The sequence below is a fragment of the Salmo salar genome, chromosome 20 (genome assembly GCF_965601325.2).
Source record: "Salmo salar chromosome 20, fSalSal1, whole genome shotgun sequence".
Lineage (NCBI taxonomy): Eukaryota > Metazoa > Chordata > Actinopteri > Salmoniformes > Salmonidae > Salmo > Salmo salar.
Window position 1 is genome coordinate 55,041,561 of NC_138310.1, and position 19,924 is coordinate 55,061,484.

A 19,924-nucleotide genomic window follows, 5' to 3' on the forward strand; every position below is an offset into this window, starting at 1 on the left:
TTGTGAAAATGCTAATATAGGTACCATTGACTTACATAGAATTTTTGGAACTGGAACGACCCTCCACTCTGCTCAGTGTCTGTCCTCAGAAGGGTTGGAGTTAAATCACTGTGTGGCTCTGGGGCTGTATGTGATCTTGGATCAGTTTTGCCTAGTAGATAACAATGAATAAGATGATATGGACATGATGGAACTGATCCTAGATCATTGATACGTATACTGAGCTCTGATGTGGCCAATAGAGTGAAGCAGGGGAGAAGAGGGGTAACATACCTTGAACTCATAAGACTCCTCAATGACCACTTCCAGCCGGCTGTGCTCCCCCAAGATAGGCTTTCCCATCTCTGCAATGCGCCTCGCCTCCCCCTCCTCTGCACTCATCTGGCCATCAGGATCCTCTAAGAGATACAAGGAAAGAGGAGGGATGAGATACATAGATCAGTGAAGGAAAGAGGAGAGTGGAGAGAGGGGGGTGAGGGAAGAGAGAGAGCGAAAGTGTAACTCAAACATGCCAACATGCCTCACAAATAGATAAGGCCAGAGTCCTATCAATAATTGAGTCAGCGTAATTTCTTCATACAGTATATCACTCATATGTATTATCCCATGTTTGTGGAGATGTGTGTGAGTGGGGGAGGGAGACAGTCAGAGAGAAGGAGAGATGAGAGGTTGGTGGTGAATGTGTGGGTGTGATGGGAAGCAAGAGGGGGAAAGAGAAGAGCTAAGGACAGACTAGTGGGGTAGATTCATGAGAAGAGGAAAGTAGGACTGGGTGACATAGCAGCAAAAAGATAGCCAGACATTTTGTTAGAGAAAGAAACAGACAGAAGGTGAGTGTAAATTAAGGTAGATTTATGCTGACTTGAAGTGGGCAGAGACCAATGTTCCGATAGTGTGATTTAGTGGCTCAAATATTGAGCTGGGCCATCATTAAGCCCCATCTAAAATAACACCTCAAACGCACTATAAACAGCTGGGCTAAACCCATTTTCCCTGCTTCCATTCAGCATCATATTCCCTGTCTACATATAGCGTATAATTACTCATCCCCTCATTGGAGGGACGACAAAGACGGTGAGTCGCGAAGACGCACGGAAAGCTTTTCTTGTGTGTCGTCGGCGCCGCGTGGCGAGTGGGCAGATATTATTCCTCTTTTAGTTCCTCTCCTCTGCCTTCAAAGCACAAGCTGTAATTATGAAAGGAGTAGAGAGCTGCCAGGCACCACATGGCAACTGTCCCACTGTATTCCCCCAACGCTCCAGCTCCTTCACCGTGTTGCTCTTACAGGGTTACACCAGGGATCCTAATAAATACTAAATACTAATACACTATAATGATGATGAAGTATACTGCTGGTCTGCGGTTACTGTAGGTACATTACTGCATCATCAGCTCAGGGCCCATATTCACAAAGCATCTCAGAGTAGGAATGCTGATCTGGGATCAGATCCCCCCCCCCATCTCTGTCCATCTCTTATGATCTAGAAGGCAAAACCGATTCTAGATCAACACTCCTACTCTGAGACGCTTTATGAGTATGTACCCTGATTGGGTAGGGCTCTTCAACACGTCGAAGATCTGCATTCGAATAAAGTATGGCATGGGACACTGTTAGCTTACTGTAGAAGGACAATACTCTAATATTTATCCAAGAGAGGCCAGTTGTGCGAGATATACCTATATAATATTTATCCAGGGATGGATACAAATCGATGTAAGAGTGATGCATTTTATGGAGCAAGCAGGTCCTTATCTTGGATTTATGCTGCAAATAGACTTCCATCAATAAATGATGTCACAATAGCCAAGGCCACACTGAGGGCTAATCCCTAAGTGGCTAACTGCGCCAGAGGTGTGATCAAAATAAGGGTCCTCAACTCTTAAGGTTCCTTGGAGAACTTTTGCCCGATAAAGAACCTTTGAGTTAGGTGTGGGGTTCTTGACGTGGCATCTACGGTTCTTCAGAATTCTAAAAGGTGGCCTTTCATAGCACACAGCAAATTGGCCAGTGTTAACTAGTGTTGATTACAGTTAAATGAACAGAACACCAGTGTTGGTGTTAATACCAGAGTTGAACCAAAACCACATCCTTTACTATCATATTTCCCAGCATGCTCTATTGCAGGTTGATTTTTAGAATAGTTTGTTTCAATATCTATGTTTTTGCATGTACATTGATTGATTCATTTAAAGGTAGACTCAGCGATATAACGTAGATGCAGAAAGTAAACAGCATAGTGGGTCAATTTCCGCAACAACTAAAAGCATTGAAGCGCAAGGCTCAACTTCTCCTCTGTTTTGGTCTTGTGGCTCCCACGCTGTAAGAGCGTGAAGTGAACCCGTGCACACGCGCAGATACTGTATGTGACTGTGAGAGAGGGAAGTCTTGAATCTCGCTCATCTAAATATCTGCTTTGCTGCTTGTGGCAACGTCATTTAGCTCAGTCTACCTTTAATCTTATGCTACTCAAATATAAACTATTCCAATCTGTTACTTGGATTTATTGCACCCGATACGGAAATGGTTGTTTCAGTTTAGATGTTTAAGGTAGTCTCATATCTTAGTCTTCGCAACCCTGACAGTCATTCTGAATGCAGGTTGTGGGTGAATAAAATTCTAAATGTTGGATATCCCCACTCTGGCTGGATTCCAATTGGAATTACACATCACTTTGCAAGCCAGCATAATGTGATTTGCAGGGAGGATTAGGGTAAAACTAGGCCCTCAGAAGAAGGCTTTATGAAATATTATATGACAACGTATTCACGTAGGATCTTACTTGGTCAAGGCAACAGGACTGAAAATGAATGAATTCAACAACCATGTCTCTGTCACTAGCAAACACAGTCATGTGTGATACTGGTAACACTAACATTCACTCAAAAGGCACTCTGGGAAATATGCAAATAATATGCAGTGCTATTCAATTCTGGTCCTGGAGGGCCGAAACATTTCTGGATTTTGATTTTTGTATGGTTCTTCAAAGAGCCATCCCATGTATGGTTCTTCAGATACCCGTAAATTGATGTTGTTATATAGTGTACCAACTCATGTGAAATGTTTGTTGTTTTTATGGATGATTCTGAACCAAAACCAATTCCCCCACATGGGCCTTTAGGGATAATAAAATGTTCTATGTGGGCTGTTTCTAGGCTGGTTGTGTGAGGCAAGTTGTTGATGGTCTTACCTTGGTTTAAGCAGAAGGGCTGGAAGACAGAAGGAAAAACATAACAGTCAGTACAGCAGTCCAAACATAACAGTCAGTACAGCAGTCCAAACAGAAGAACAGAATAGTCAGTACAGCAGTCCAAACTCCAGACAAGGTCAAAGTGCAGTACGACATGCTATCACACCTTCCCTGACCTTGTGAGATTTCACCAACTAAGAGCTCTGATGTCATGACAGCCATTGTGGACTCTCCTCTAAGTGCCTCGGTTCAGTAAAGACATGTTTTTATCTCTCTCTCTCTCTCCTCTCTCTCCTCTCTCTCCTCTCTCTCTCTCTCTCTCTCTCTCTCTCTCTCTCTCTCTCTCTCTCTCTCTCTCTCTCTCTCCTCTCTCTCTCTCTCTCTCTCTCTCTCTCTCTCTCTCTCTCTCTCTCTCTCTCTCTCTTCTCTCTCTCTCTCTCTCTCTCTCCTCTCTCTCTCTCTCTCTCTCTCTCTCTCTCTCTCTCTCTCTCTCTCTCTCTCTCTCTCTCTCTCTCTCTCTCTCTCTCTCTCTCTCTCTCTCTCTCTCTCTCTCTCTCTCTCTCTCTCTCTCTCTCTCTCTCTCTCTCTCTCTCTCTGTCTCTCTGTGTGTGTGTCTCTGTCTATAAGAGCCAGAGATAGAGAGAGAGAAAGGCCGTATCAGCTGTTATCACATCTGTTGTATTACAGGAGACTCAGATAGCCTGAGACAGGTCAACATGGCTGGCATGGTTCACTGAGGTTCAGCTGATATTGGGAAACTGGAAAAGGAGACACTCACAGACATGCAAAAGATCACACACACTACAAGTACACCACACCTGAGATTCCCCTCTTCAGCCAGCGCGGTTCTCTAGTATGATGAAGAAGTTCTCCTTTTTCTCATACTCCTCATCGTCAATGATCCTCACCTGCAGGGTCTGACTCGCGCACACACACGCACGCACACACACACACACACACACAGGTCAGTATCAGAGGTCAGTAACCAACAAATGGATTATACTGTCTTCCTTAACTTTATTCAACAGTTAAAGAGATCAGTGGAAAGATGTAGTCCCAGGGGTTAGTCAGGCATTTTGTTTTACACACACACAGATGACGACACACCACCCCCCCCCCCCCCCCCTTAATGTAGAGCCACAAGGCTCTCTTTCCACCATGGGTCACTCCCAGATATCAATGAGCTAACCGTACTCCATGTACAGCTATTGAGCAAAAGGCAGGGAGGGGAGCGGCACAATGCCAGACAAAGATGTCTTCCTCCCCAGACATATTAACAGACACAGCTTGTACTTAAATCACTACAGAGGACCCACGTCAATATCACTCCACGGCTGAATCATTCACATGCAGACATGCACACCAGCCAGTGAGGGGACACCCAGGGGTCTGCAACACAGAGGGGCGTCACCCCTGCTGTATATCATCCCCTATTACTGTGACCCAACCCTCAGCCACTGCTCCAACCCTCAGCCACTGGTCCAACCCTCATCTAGCTCCTTCCATCCTGTGATTCTACCTACTGTACTACCTAATGTACTACCTACTGTAAGTCCTTTATTGTACCTACTACTGAGCAACCTTAGCCTCAGCGTCTCTTGGGGGTCCCACTGGCACTAACCCATAGGGTCCACTGCACCCCCCCAGGCTGATGCGGAGTGGCTGGTGAAAAGAGGAAATAGGGGGGTTTTGGGGAGGAGGAGTTGGAAGATGTGTTTCTCTTTGTTATTATGCACATTAGTCCTGATAATGTCTTCCAGGACATTGTGCCTGAAAATGTCACCACAGCAACAGTCTCCCTGTTGGCGACGCAAACATAAACAAGCGATGAGAGAGAAACAAAGAAACAAAGAGAGAAGAGAGAAAGAGGGAGAAGAAAGAGATACAGATGTAGGAACTTAATTTGAGCCAAATTTGTTACAGGAGGAAAACAATCTTGCAGCAACAGGAAATGTAAATTATTATGTGAATTATAATTAACGGACATTTTTGTAGGGGTTGATAAATATTTTGGGGGGTAAAAATCAAGCCTGAAATTTCAAAGTGGAAATTACAAACTTCAGAAGCCTTGTTCTCATGTAACAGGGTGATCATATTGAGATCCTACATCTGTAGATACAGGAAGATAAGAGGCTGAGGGAGAGAGAGACGAGAGAGAGAGAGAGAGAGCGAGACGAGAGAGAGAAAGAGAAAGCGAAAGAGAAAGAAAAGAGAATGAGAGACAATAGTGAAAGTGGAAGGGAAGAACAGATACAGCGAGATTAGAGCGAAATTAGAGATGAATGAGAAATAAACAAGATGTTTAAATTACCATTACTGTGCAGATTTGTGTCGAGAGAGAAAGAGAACCAGAAAGAGATAAGACAGACATGAATACAGATAGCATGGTAATATAGCATGGTGTAGCCTACTTTAAGGCAGCAACACATAGCAGTGTGAATACAGTATTGGTTATGAGTTGAGCACAAACACTCAAGCCATTGATGGAGTTAAAGCTCCCACCAGGTTGGCCTTGATGAATAATGGAGAACAGTGTCTGGCATGGAGGAGGGAGAGGGGAGGGGGAGGGAGCGAGAATGAAGGAGTAGGGGAGAGTAGGAAAAGATGGAGGGGAGGAGAGGGGAGTGGGAAAAGAGGAAGATAGATGAAAAAAGGAGAGTGGATGAAATGGAAGCAACCAATAAACAAATAGAGTAGATGTGTACAGGTAGGGAGTCTGTATGTCTATCTATGTATCTGCCTTTCTGTGCGTCCGTCCGTCCGTCCATCACTACTCACGTTGTCTGGTCGTTGGAGAACTCCAGCTCTCCCCGGGTGTCCTCGTAGTCCTCGCCGCCCCCCTTCGCAGTGCCCGCCTCCGTGTGATAGGGCAGGATCACCGTGCCGCGGGCGCCCGAGTTCCTCACCACTGAGATCTCCATGGTGCCAACGCTCTCGCTGACGCGCACCAGCCGATCACGGAATGTGAAGATGCCAGCATGGTCGTCGTCCAGGATGGTCACCGTGGCGACCAGTGGCTCCACTAGGCGGCCCTTGGGTCCCGCGCCTGGCTCATCACTTTCGAACATCCCCTCGGCGTCACCAATGCGCAGGTTGAGCAGCCGCACGAAAAAGTGCTCGTCCTCCTCGAAGATGTCATCATCGATGATGCCGACCTGGGAAAGGTGTAGGATGGAGGGAGGAGGGGTGGAGGAGAGATGAAGATAGAAAGTGGCAGCTGTTATAGACCATAAACGCTTGAGAGACACGCATCAAACCAACCACACTGATGGTCATAGACATGGGACACTAGGGGATTGATTGTTGTAGTCACTCATTCATAACTAATGGTTGAGTAGCAATTGAGTTGTTTCCTAACTCTCTCTCTCTACACATTCCTTGTTTTCTCCCTTTCCTCAACACTCCTCCTGCTATCCAGAAATACACTCTCTTTGTCCTCTGTCTAAGCGTGAACATGAAATGACACGAAAACTAAGACGCGTTCAAAGAGAAAAACATCATCTCCAAGGAAAAAATACTTCAAAGCTCACTTCCTCCTTTTTTCACCGTCTCTCCCCTCTCCCACTCAGATGAAGTCCTATTCACTGTCAGTCAGGATGATAAGGCAGAATTTAATGTGCACTAGTTTCCGGAAGACTCTCCAGCTCTACCGGTTCCTCTAAGACAGTGGTTCCCAATCTTTTTATAGTCCCGTACCCCTTCAAACATTCAACCCCTCTAGCACCAGGGTCAGCGCACTCTCAAATGTTGTTTTTTTGCCATCATCGTAAGCCTGCCACACACACACTGTACGATATATTTATTAAACATAAGAATGAGTGTGAATTTTTGTCACAACCCGGTTCGTGGGAAGTGACAAAGAGCTCTTATAGGACCAGGGCACAAATAATAATAATCAATCATTTTGCTCTTTATTTAACCATCTTACATGTAAAACCTTAATTGTTCATCGAAAACTGAATAACTCACCACAGGTTAATGAGAAGGGTGAGCTTGAAAGGATGCACATAACTCTTCAATGTTGGGTTGTATTGGAGAGAGTCTCAGTCTTAAATCATTTTCCACACAGTCTGTGCCTGTACTTAGTTTTCATGCTAGTGAGGGCCGAGAATCCACTCTCACAAAGGTATGTGGTTGCAAAGGGCATCAGTGTCTGAACAGCGCAATTTGCCAAGGCAGGATACTCTGAGCGCAGCCCAATCCAGAAATCTGGCAGTGGCTTCTGATTAAATTACATTTTCACAGAACCGCTTTTTGCAATTTCAATGAGGCTCTTGTTCAGATATCGGTAAATGGACTGGAGGCAGGGCATGAAAGGGATAATCGAATCCAGTTGTTTGTGTCATCCGTTTCTGGAAAGTACCTGCGTAATTGTGCACCCAACTCAATTTTTTTACGTTTTTTGAAAGTTTTCACCTTTATTTAACCAGGTAGGCTAGTTGAGAACAAATTCTCACTTGCAACTGCGACCTGGCCAAGAGAATCAGATCAATCAGGTGCTTCGCTATATCACATTTGACATTGTCCATAAGCTTGAGTTCATTTGCACACCAAAAAAATCATACAATGATGGAAAGACCTGTGTGTTGTCCTTGTTAATGCAGACAGAAAGGAGCTCCAACTTCTTAATCATAGCCTGAATTTAGTTGTAGAGAGTCCCTGTAATCCTAGATTCAGATCATTCAGGTGAGAAAAAACATCACCCAGATAGGCCAGTCGTGTGATAAACTCGTCATTGTGTGAGAAACTCATCATCATGCAAGTGGTCAGACAAGTGAAAATGATGGTCAGTAAAGAAAACTTTAAGCTCGTCTCTCAATTCAAAAAACATATCAATACTTTGCCCCTTGATAACCAGCGCACTTCTATATGTTGTAAAAGTGTTACATGGGGTCTGCCCATATCATTGCATAGTGCAGAAAATACAAGAAAGTTCAGGGGCCTTGCTTTAACAAAGTTAACCATTTTCACTGTAGTGTCCAAAACATCTTTCAAGCTGTCAGCCATTCCCTTGGCAGCAAGAGCCTCTCGGTGGATGCTGCAGTGTTACCCAAGTGTCGTCGGGAGCATCTGCTTGCACACGCGTTACCACTCCACTATGTCTCCATGTCATGGCTTTTGCACCCATCAGTACAGATAAGAACACATCTTGACCACCAAAGTCCATTTGATGTCACAAAGCTGTCCAGTGCTTTAAAAATATCCTCTCCTGTTGTCCTGGTTTCCAGTGGTTTGCAGAAGAGGATGTCATCCTTAATTGACCCCCCATAAACGTAACGGACATATACCAGGAGCTGTGCCAGGCCCGCCACATCTGTTGACTCATCCAGCTGTAATGCATATAATTCACTGTCTTGTATGGAAAGCAGGTATTGTTTCAAAACATCTCCTGCCATGTCACTGATGCATCATGAAACAGTGTTGTTTGATGAAGACATTGTCTGTATAGTTTTTTGGTCCTTTTCCCCCAGCATTGTCCCAGTCATATCCATGGCAGCAGGAAGAATTAAGTCCTCCACAATAGTATGGGGCTTGCCTATCCTAGCCCCTTGGTAGCTCACCATATAAGAAGCTTCTAGCCCCTTCTTATTAATGGTATCTGTTGCTTTTATACATGTCTTACTACTCGAAAGTCGTCTTAATTCTCGCTCAAAAAACTCCCATGGCTTATTTTTCAAATTGGCATGTTTTGTTTCTAAATGTCTGTGCAAGAGTGAAGGTTTCATCGAGCTGTGAGATAGTACTTTTGCACATATAACACACTGTGGCTGAGGAAAGGCACTACTCCCAATATAAGTGAACCCCAAATCAATGTAGTTCTCATCATATTTACGGCTCTTCAATGGTCCAACGTCTGTTGTTCGGTGCTTTCCCGGGTAAGGGGGCAGTAGCTCTTTGGCTGCATCAGATTCACAACTGTCAGTGTCCATGCTAGCTGGACTAACAACAATTGTAGAATTACTGATGCTAGCATTGGATGTGCTCGTGGACACAGAACAACTTGTGTCGTTGACAGGTGCAGTACTACAAGTAGAGCCGGTATGTGTCTCTATGGACGCGCGCCTTACTTTTTTTAACCATTTATCATTTTTCGAGCAAACGGAATGAGCAGCAGCTACGTTTGGCTACATACGGACCGTTAGTCGAATTCCCGCGAGAAAGTAACGGTTAATGTGATTGGATGTTAATTATTTTACTAGGCTACCTGTATTTGACATTGTGTTGTTATTTCGCTGAACACTAGATGGTTTAATTTTATTTTTGGCAGTGAAACGAGGCTACTCAGGCGAGAAAAAAACCTCACCCAAATGTATAGCCCCGTTGGAAAATATAAATGGACTGTTTGAAAATGTGAAGAAAAAAGAAAAAAAAAGAAACATTTTTAAAATATATGAGACAGTTGATCCGGGACAGAGAGGACTCTGGCAGGCGCTAATTCAGAGGGTAGTTCGTTTCTGCTGCTGTTTTCTACTCCTTCCATTACGTGACGTCTTGATCTGCCCCCGACAAGCAGGTCTAACGACCTAGCTGGGGATCTGCTAGGCAGCACAGTTGTGCAACGATTATTGCTACAATTGATTATAACTGTACTTTACTGTTTCCTTTTCTCCCCTTCCACTGACCCCTCACCTTGATCTCCTTGCGGGTCTCTCCGGGTTTGAACACCAGCGTTCCCTCACTGTACTCGTAGTCGGAACCGGCATTGGCCGAGCCATCCTCGGTCCGGTAGTCCACGTAGAAGGTGCTCCCCCCCAGGCCCCCTTGACACACCACAGCCAGCCTCAGTACGCCGCAGTTCTCCATACACTGGCTGTGGGTGCTCTCAAACGCCAGTCGGCTGCACTCGGCCAGGTCGTCGTCCTCGCAGACCACTTCCTCGTCCACCGCGGCGGTGCGGCGGGTGTGGTCGGCGGCGTGCCTCTTGAGCACGTTGCCGGCGCCGGTCATCATGCGCGTAGCCTGGATGCGGTAGAAGGCGCGGCTCTTCTGCTGATGGAGGAGGGCGTAGTAGTTGGCTAGATCTACCAGCTGATCCAGCTCCTTGTCCGGAAACTTCTGTTTCAGCTGCTTCAGGATGCGAATCACCTGGGGGGCAGAGGAACAGGGGGTGAAAAAAGAGGGACACAGACACACACACACACACAACCTCGACACAGAGAGAAAGTTTGTAACTCTTGTAGGTTCAGCACGTTAGTAGCTCTTAATAGTCTCCTTTGCTTGAGTGTGTTTGTATGTGTGGTTGAGGTGAGTACCTACAGTAAGTGTTCATGAACTGCCTGAGTGTATCCTCTTCATCTCTTTTTACTCTCTCTAACCCTACTGTGCCTTTATATATTCCTGAGAGGGCCTATGTGGGTGTACATGAATGGGATGAATGTATCCTCTATCTCTCTCTCTCTTTCTCTCTCTCTCTCTCTCGCTATCCATACTGTACCTGTATCCCTCTTTCTCTCCCCCTGACATTCTTGAATCGCTCTAACAGCAGGTCTCTCTCTCTCACCTCCTTGCGGCTCTCGTCCAGCTCCTTGGTATTCTCTACAGTCACCATGGTGCTGTTGGAGTTGGGCAGGTAGGCAACGGTGCCCGTCGCATTGTTGGCACCATCCTGGTAGTTCTCACTGGGCATCATTCCCACCCCCCCTCCGCTTGGAGGGAACTTTCCGTCCATAATCATCTCGAAGCCTTTCGGGGTTGTGTCCCCCTCCGTCTCCACGACGATGCCGTGCTTGTCGGCGCGGTAACGCTTGGCCATGTACTTGTAGAAGAGCAGGCGTCGGTCGGCGATCCAGGCCAGGATCACACACACTGGGAAGTAGAGCAGGGTGACCAGGGCCTCCCACACCTGCACACACACACACACACACACACACACACACACACACACACACACACACACACACACACACACACACACACACACACACACACACACACACACACACACACACACACAGGACCATTACAAGACATACATCCAAACTGGAAGGGGGTTGATTGTTTGGTTACACACATACAGTATCTATACACTTTTGCTAACACACACACACACAAAAGTGTACCTCCACTACTCCGGGTGAGATGACAGAGAGGATGAGGAAGAGCCAGATATAGGCGAAGATACTCCAGAAGGCTGTGATGAAGAACACACGCAGGTGTTTGATCTTCCTGGTCTCTCCTTCAGGGATGACCCACACACAGATGGCAATGATCACAAACATGTTGAAGGCGGCGCTGCCCACGATGGTGCCAGGGCCCAGCTCACCCGCCTCAAACCCATGCCCACACACCTAACACCGGGAGACAGAGGAGAGAAAGACTTTTGAAGAACTTTTCCTTTTGGAGAACTTTTCCTTTTGGAGAACTTTTCCTTTTGGAGAACTTTTGTGCAGTTTAAATCAAAAAAGCCATGTCATAAAATGGCCAAATGTTATGTTGGTAAGATTTGTCAATAACTTTAAAGTAGATATCCATTTATTTTTGTCATTTTCAGCTTCATTGCAGTACTAGTATACACTGCAATACTGATATGTTGTCGCTGGGGGGAGTGTTTTTGATGTGACACCCACTTATGAGTTGTGCTCGGGGAGTCTTTATGACACGACACCCACCTCTATGACAGACAGCAGGATCTCTGGGGCGGAGGAGCCTAGAGCCATCAGAGTCAAGTTGGACACAGTCTCGTTCCAGATACGTACAGTGGCCACAGATGTCTCACCGCTTGGCATGGTGATGGTCACCTCCTTCTCCTACAGGACAGAGAGAGAGGGGTCACTGCATACATACACACACGCTCACACACAGGTCATCACTCTATTCTACCCATACCATTCCAGTATCTCACCACCAGACCACCAGACTCATACATATCTTAATCTCATCTAGCCAGTTACTGTAAAAAACAACTGCTCATAGGCCTGAGATGGTAGTGGGAGTAGTAGTGGGAAGCTACAGATTTCTTTCTTCTCCACATATTAGCATGACGGATGGTATTTTACAGTATCCTACCATCAGGGAGGACACGACCCTGACTCCCTGACAGAAGGGAAGGGGACCATCTGTTATTCTAATCTAGTGAATGGAGGAGTGATAGGTGGCGGGCTATGGAGACTCAAGTTTTATTAGTCGTATGAATGGGATACACATTGTATACAACGTCTGTCACGTCCTGACCATATAGTGCTCTTATTTTCTATGGTAGAGTAGGTCAGGGCGTGACTGGGGGGTTTATCTAGTTTATTTTTTCTATGTTGTGTTCTAGTTTCTTTTTTCTATGTTGGGGTTGTTATATGATTCCCAATTAGAGGCAGCTTGTCATCGTTGTCTCTAATTGGTGATCATATTTAAGTAGTTGTTTTTCCCACCTGTGTTTGTGGGAGATTATTTTGAGTTAATACATGTTGCACCTCTTTCGTCACGGTTTGTGTTTTGTTTATAGTTTATTGTTTGTTTGGCTAAGTTCCACAATATAATAAAGATGTGGAACGATACTCACGCTGCGCCTTGGTCCGTTTCTACACACAAGCGTGACAACGTCCTACGAAATGCTTACTTGCAGGTTCCTTTACATTTACAGTGACCTTGACATGTAGGGTTAGTTAATTTTACTGAAGTGGGCTAAATCAGGGTCACACAGAGTGTTTCTTGGTAGTCTTAAACAAATCTACTTTCAAACAAAAGTATCCACCTCACACACATGGTTATGGGCTTAAAAAAGAAGACATCTGTACCATGTCAGAGAGTGGAATGTATTCAATTTTGAGATTGCATCCCAGTATTACCCCTTATATCATCACAGAAGAATGAAATATAACAAAACCATTTGATATAGAAACCTGATGTTTATTAATGATGAAATTATGAAAAATATGAATAACATTCCACCCATGAGGCCACTAACTCATTTGACTGACGGAAATGGCTACGCCATCCCTCCATCCCCATCCCTCCATCCCCATATCCCCAGCCCGCCATCCCTCCATCCCCATCCCTCCATCCCCATATCCCCAGCCCGCCATCCCTCCATCCCCATCCCTCCATCCCCATATCCCCAACCCGCCATCCCCATCCCTCCATCCCCATATCCCCATTCTGCCATCCCTCCATCCCCATCCCTCCATCCCCATATCCCCAGCCCGCCATCCCTCCATCCCCATCCCTCCATAACCCCATCCCTCCTTCTCATCCCCATCCCTCCATATCCCTCCATCCCCATATCCCCATCCCTCCATCTCCATCCCTCCATCCCCATATCCCCATCCCTCCATCCCCATCCCTCCATCTCCATCCCTCCATCCCCATATCCCCATCCCTCCATCCCCATATCCCCATCCCCATATCCCCATCCCTCCATCTCCATCCCTCCATCTGCATTCCCATATCCCTCCATCTCCATCCCTCCATCCCCATATCCCCATCCCTCCATCCCCATATCCCCATCCCTCCATCTCCATCCCTCCATCTGCATTCCCATATCCCTCCATCCCCATATCCCTCCATCCGCATCCCTCCATCCACATCCCTCCATATCCGCATCTCTCCATTCCTATCCCCATATCCCTCCATCCCCATATCCCTCCATCCCCATATCCCTCCATCTCCATATCCCCCCATCCGCATCCCCCCATCCGCATCCCTCCATCCGCATCCCTCCATCCGCATCCCTCTATCCCCATCCCTCCATATCCATCCCTCCATCCCCATATCCCCATCCCTCCATATCATCCCTCCATATCCATCCCTCCATCCGCAACCCTCCATCCGCATCCCTCCATCCCCGCATCCCTCCATCCATATCCATTCCTCCATCCCCGCATCCCTCCATCCATATCCATCCCTCCATCCCTCCATTCGCATCCCTCCATCCGCATCCCTCCATCCCCACATCCCTCCATCCGCATCCCTCCATCCCCATCCCCCTCCATCCCCATCTCTCCATATCCATCCCTCCATCCCTCCATCCCCATATCCCTCCATCCCCATATCCCCATCCCTCCATCCCCATCCCTCCATCTCCATCCCCATATCCCCATCCCTCCATCCCCATCCCTCCATCCCCATCCCTCCCTACATATCCACATCCCTCCATCTGCATTCCCATATCCCTCCATATCCCTCCATCCCCATATCCCTCCATCTGCATCCCTCCATCCGCTCCCTCCATCCCCACATCCCTCCATCCGCATCCCTCCATCCGCATCCCTCCATCCCCATCCCCATCCCCCTCCATCCCCATATCCATCTCTCCATATCCATCCCTCCATCCCCATATCCCTCCATCCCTCCATCCCCATATCCCTCCATCCCCATATCCCTCCATCCGCATCCCCCCATCCGCATCCCCCCATCCGCATCCCTCCATCCGCATCCCCATATCCCTCCATCCATCCCCCCTCACAGAGAGCCAGCATAAAATCCAGACACTCTCATAGTGTGCTTAGGCTTGCATTACCTCAGGACATACAGTGGAACAGCCCCCCTGTTACAATACAATACACTCCAATTAGGCCACTGGTTTGGTCTAAGTCCTTCATAATGGATGAACTTCTGGAAATCACTCTCCTGATAGATGCTCGTATTGTAAACTTACAAAAAAAATGGGGTGTAATTTGCTCAGTCAGATAAAATTTGAAAAAGGGATTATGAACAAAGATGTTGAAAGCATGGTTGGCTATAAAGAGGACAATATTACAAACAGATAACTAGTAAATTCACAATGGTGTTCGATGGCCCAACAAACTGAAATGGATTAATAACTCATGAAACAATTATTAACTGCCCAGGTTAATTGATTATTTAATCGATTCCAAGGCTAGACTCTATTTCAGTTTCTTGTCAGCAGAGAAATCCAATTCATAACAATGTCAAATAGTCTGGACCAATTATCTAAAGCTTTAAATCAGATGGAATCAATAATTCACTAAGTCTCATATTATTTTCCAATTGTTTCGTTCTGAACAGAACCACTATTTTTTTGGTCTCGTTCCACTGTTGCTGGGTTGCAGCAAAACTTTGAAAAGTACCTGTTTATATCATTCTTTTCTGTTCTTTTTTTAACTAGCATTGAAAATCCATTCTTCTTTAATAAAAAATCTCTCCCATCATCTTTTTTTCTAACATTTTAGTTTTTTAGTTTTAACAATACAAAACATACACATACAAACGACATCACACAAACATCAACTACATCACACCTGCCCAGACGAACATGCTCACAACCCCATCAACAGCGCCCGCATCATTCTCCGCCACATGGCCTCAAATTGCACCATTTTGTTTCTCACCGTGGCCCGCACGCTCTCTCCCAATCTTCTGAATCACGCTGAAATGTCAGTAGGTTACAGTAGCCTATGCTTCGGAGGGGGAGGGGCAGGTAGCTTACACACGCACATACACTGGCAAAGATTTTCAGCTGGCAGGCAGGCAGACACTGGAAGAAGTTTCTGAGTGACAGAGTGAGGGCTTTGCATAGGCCCTTTGTTGCATTTTTTTGTGGGACTAGAAAAACATGCCCGGTATGTAAAAGAATGCTATTAACCGGTTCCCATGCTTTTAAAATAATGGTTCTGTTCTGGAACCGTATCTATCACTGTCGTTCCTGGTTCTGTTCCTTAAAAAATGTTGTTATTTTCCAGTTTTGTTCCCTGAACTGGTTCCAACCCAAGGTTAGAATCTATTTAGTTTCTTGAGTCAACACTATCTCTTGTCAGCAGAGAAATCTAATTCATAACAATGTTAGAATCTGAACCAATTACCCAAACTTTAAATCAGATTTAACCAATAATTTAACACACTAAGTCTGCATATCAGGATGTGTTTCAATGAACATACTGTAAATACTGGAATTCCATATGGGCCCAAAGTCAGTCACTACAAGAAATGTGAAAACCCAAACATAGAAATAACACGTTCATTTGAGCTGTCTGTGGTAACACCGAAAAGCAAGGCGGCATTTCTGGAGAAAGAAACTGATGTCTATCACCCCTGCAGAGGCGAGTTTTACAATGACTTTATCATAGAATGTTCAACCTGTTTCGATGTTCACTGTGTTTGAGTGACAGTTAATGTAGTCTAGGGAGAGAGGAGAGCCAACAACTGGGTCTAAGAGTGGGAGAGCTCTCTGTAAAAATACAATCTCTTCATTCTATTTCTATGTCATTTCCATCATGTGGTGAATGACAACTCTACATAAACACAGTCTATCATATGGGTCAATCTATCACACAGTACCAACCTGTGAGGTTATGACCTCGATAGAGGCCATGAAGCGGTCTGCGATGATGGACACTCCCAGGAACATGTACATGAGACAAGTGAAGTAGACCACGGCCCTAGCCACCTGGTCGCCCAGCCCGGGGCTCAGGGGCTTCCACACGGGCAGCAGGGTGCCCGGCCTGCACACCACCGGCTGCGAACACTTTGAACTGCCGCCCAGCCCCGTGCTGCTGTTGCTCCAGAACTCCGGAGACATGGAGGGATAGGACATGGTAGAGATGGAGCGGTTCTCTTCCTCTCCTACTCCTCCTCCTCGTAGAGACTCCAGGGTGCAGGGTGAAGGAAGGGGGAGGAGGAGGAAGAGGAGGAAGGGGACAGAGGCAGAAAGAGAGGTGGGGAGGAGTGCCATGGTGGAGAATGCCGGGGGAAGAGAGGGATGAGGCGGACGAAGAGAGAGACGAGGAGAAGATGCCAACGTGGCAGGGAGGGGTAGGACTAGCTCACCTAGGAGGAGAGAGAGATAGAAGAGTAAAGAGAAGACAGAGAAAAGAGAGAGAGAGAACAATACTTGGTTAGATGTTGGGTGTAGCCAGCAGCTAACATACACCAGCCTTTCATGGACCTGTAAATAAATAAACCATCTACCTCAAAATCATTTTTTTTTACTAAATTAAAACTGAATCATGAGGTATTACTGCAGTTGACATAGAATAAATCTTTTTTTTTACTAAATTAAAACTGAATCATGAGGTATTACTGCAGTTGACATAGAATAAATCATTTTTTCAACCATCGTCCTTGTTTCCAGTTGCTGTTGAAGGTTTCCAACTGCAATATGAGAACAAAAATGTCAACATGCACATGAATAGTAAATGTTAACGTCATGCCCCTGAATCATGAATTATAAACTTTTCACGGCTATTCAAGTCGGAGGTTCCCAGATTGGCCTATGTGCTCTCTGCTTTCTATTGACAGGAGAGACAGACAGACAGAGAGAGAGACAGAGAGAGACAGAGAGAGACAGAGAGAGAGATAGTTAATGGCGGATTCTGTGACGACAGTGCTGTCATTAAAGAGGGAGAATGTTGGCCCTGGAGAGAGAGAAGGCTGGGGTTTGGATGGGAGAGATAGTTCATGGTGGATTCTGTGACACTGTTACAACAGGCTTCGTGACATTGCACCAGGCTCTCCACAAAGACCTGTTCCCTCGGTCGAGAACACAATGACCCTGAGAGCCAGAACACTGAGCAGCAAGACACTCAGAAACTCTCTAACACACTCTCTCTCGCTGTTAAAGTGGGTCAGGGTCTATGGCTGACTGGCAGTGTGTTTTTGAAGCAGGATGTACAGAAAGTTAGTTTCTTTGCTTGCTTGTTTGTTCTACTAGGTTAAATCCCAAATTGCATCCTATGTACTATATAGTGCACTACTTTTGATCCGGGCCCATAGGGAATAAGGTGCCATTTCATTTGGGATGAATGGGGCTAGTGAGTAGAATTGTTGAACAGATACATACAACTTTAGGCCTGTACATACACTCAAATGTCCAGTATATGAGGATATGTGTGTGTATACAGTCGCTGTTATTCAACCCTTCTTTCACCAGGTGTCATTTACAGCCCAATGTATCTGTATGTATTGTATTGTGTGTAGTTTCTGTGAGCAGTGTGTGAGCACCATATGTAAGGGAGAATGTGTAGAGCAGAGAGCCAGTTTAGTCGATTACAGTCACAATGTGAGACCTGCTGAAGATAGCCTGGGGTGAAGACACCTGGTCACACACACGCACGCACACACATACACTCAAATCCGCAAACACGCACTCTCTCTCTCTCTCTTCATATCTCTCTCTCTCTCTCTTTATCTTTCTCTGTCACGTTGCCTGTCCAGCTTTAACATTATAGAGCAGCCCTTGAAAGCTTATCCATTCCAATACACTTGTCTATATACAGTATTATTTGACATACAGTATTTATGCACCAGACAACAATAAGTAGGATTTATCTGACAGAAAATAATTGTATTACATGCTTGTACTGCTATAGACACATCCATCAAACATACATATGCCAGTGTATGTCTGAATAGTCATGAGTATCCCTCTGAATTATATTGAGAGGCTGCCCACAAAACCATCATCTAATGCATTTGCAGGAGGAATACCTCAGGTTATACGCAATGCATTGTTGCTACTGCAGGTCATACTCAGTCTGGGATTCTATGTAATTGGTCTTAACGGACAACAGTAGAAGATATTTCTGTACACATACACACACTTGAACTCACACATGCACACACACACTCGCTCACTCACACATTATTTTGTCAGACACACACACACACACACACACACACACACACACACACACACACACACACACACACACACACACACACACACACACACGCCAGTGTTCTGTCTCCTCTGGCTGACAGTCCAGTCTGACTCTGTGTTTGCTTATAGATGAATGTCTAATGATGCAGAGCTGATGGAGCCCATTTCCGTACTGCACTCTACCAGACTGCACCTCCAGCACCACACTACCATACCTGAATATCAAGCAGGAGAATAAGAGAGGGACACTGGGGGAAGAAGGGGAGGATGGCTGCTTACACTGGGTCTGCGCTTGTTCAGAGAGCAGCACTCTCTGGATGGGTCTTAAATGGCACCCTATTTCATGTCAAGTCCACTGCTTTTGACCAGGGCCCATAGGGCTCTGGTGAAAAGAAAAGCACTATATAGGGAATATGCTGCCATTAAGGATGCAATTTCTATTTCAGAGTAGAGTGTTTGTGTTGTGTTCCTCTGTGACCTGTTAATCAGAGCCACTCCGAGGCTGGGGGATGACATGGAGGGATGCTGCAGGACAAAAAAGAGGGAAAAGGAATCTGAAGAGATGTTTAAATGAGAGATGCGATGAGAGGACGGTTGAGGTGTCCATGAGAGGAGGGTTGCTGATACTAAGTATAATGGACAGGGAGAAGGGGGAATTGAATGTAGAGAGAGTGAAAAAGAAAGAGAGAGAGAGGGAGAGAGAGAAGGGCAGAGCGAGAGAGGACCAGAAAGAGGACGAGAGAGGAAGAGAGTGAGAAAACCATAGAGAGAGAGATGAGAGAGGGAAAGAGAAAAAAGAAAGAGTGGGGTAGTCCTGCTATGATGAGTGCGTCAATAGATATTCTCAGCATGGCCAGAGTGTTTCCATGACGACCTGGTGAAGGTTTGGGAGGGTGATGTATCACAGATGGAACAGGAGAGAGAAGAAGAAAGGAAGGAGAGAGAGAAGAAGAGAGGAAGTAGAGAGAGGGAAGAAGAGGAAGGAGAGAGAGAAGAGAGGAAGGAGAGAGAAAAGAAGAGAGGAAGGAGAGAGAAGAGAGGAAGGAGAGAGAGAAGAGAGGAAGAAACAAAGAGCCTAGGAGGACTCTTCATCACAAGCATACTGCCTTTCATGGACGACTAGTGTCCTCTGGGGCTGGGTATTGTGGGGAAGGGCTCTTCAAGCAGCCCGATTGGCTAGGCTGGGTCT

The 19,924-nt window shown here is 45.9% G+C and overlaps 1 protein-coding gene across 1 annotated transcript in view; it reads right to left on the reverse strand.

Moving 5' to 3' along the window:
- The window catches only part of LOC106580848 (sodium/calcium exchanger 2), a 96,373-nt gene that overhangs the window by 14,143 nt on the left and 62,306 nt on the right, over positions 1-19,924 (reverse strand). Inside the window, 9 exon segments of the mRNA XM_082966537.1 lie at positions 274-398; positions 4,007-4,039; positions 4,042-4,109; positions 5,967-6,343; positions 9,819-10,274; positions 10,690-11,031; positions 11,249-11,476; positions 11,798-11,935; positions 16,420-16,904. Coding sequence (XP_082822663.1) covers positions 274-398; positions 4,007-4,039; positions 4,042-4,109; positions 5,967-6,343; positions 9,819-10,274; positions 10,690-11,031; positions 11,249-11,476; positions 11,798-11,935; positions 16,420-16,809 — 2,157 coding nt within the window. The 5' untranslated portion in view covers positions 16,810-16,904.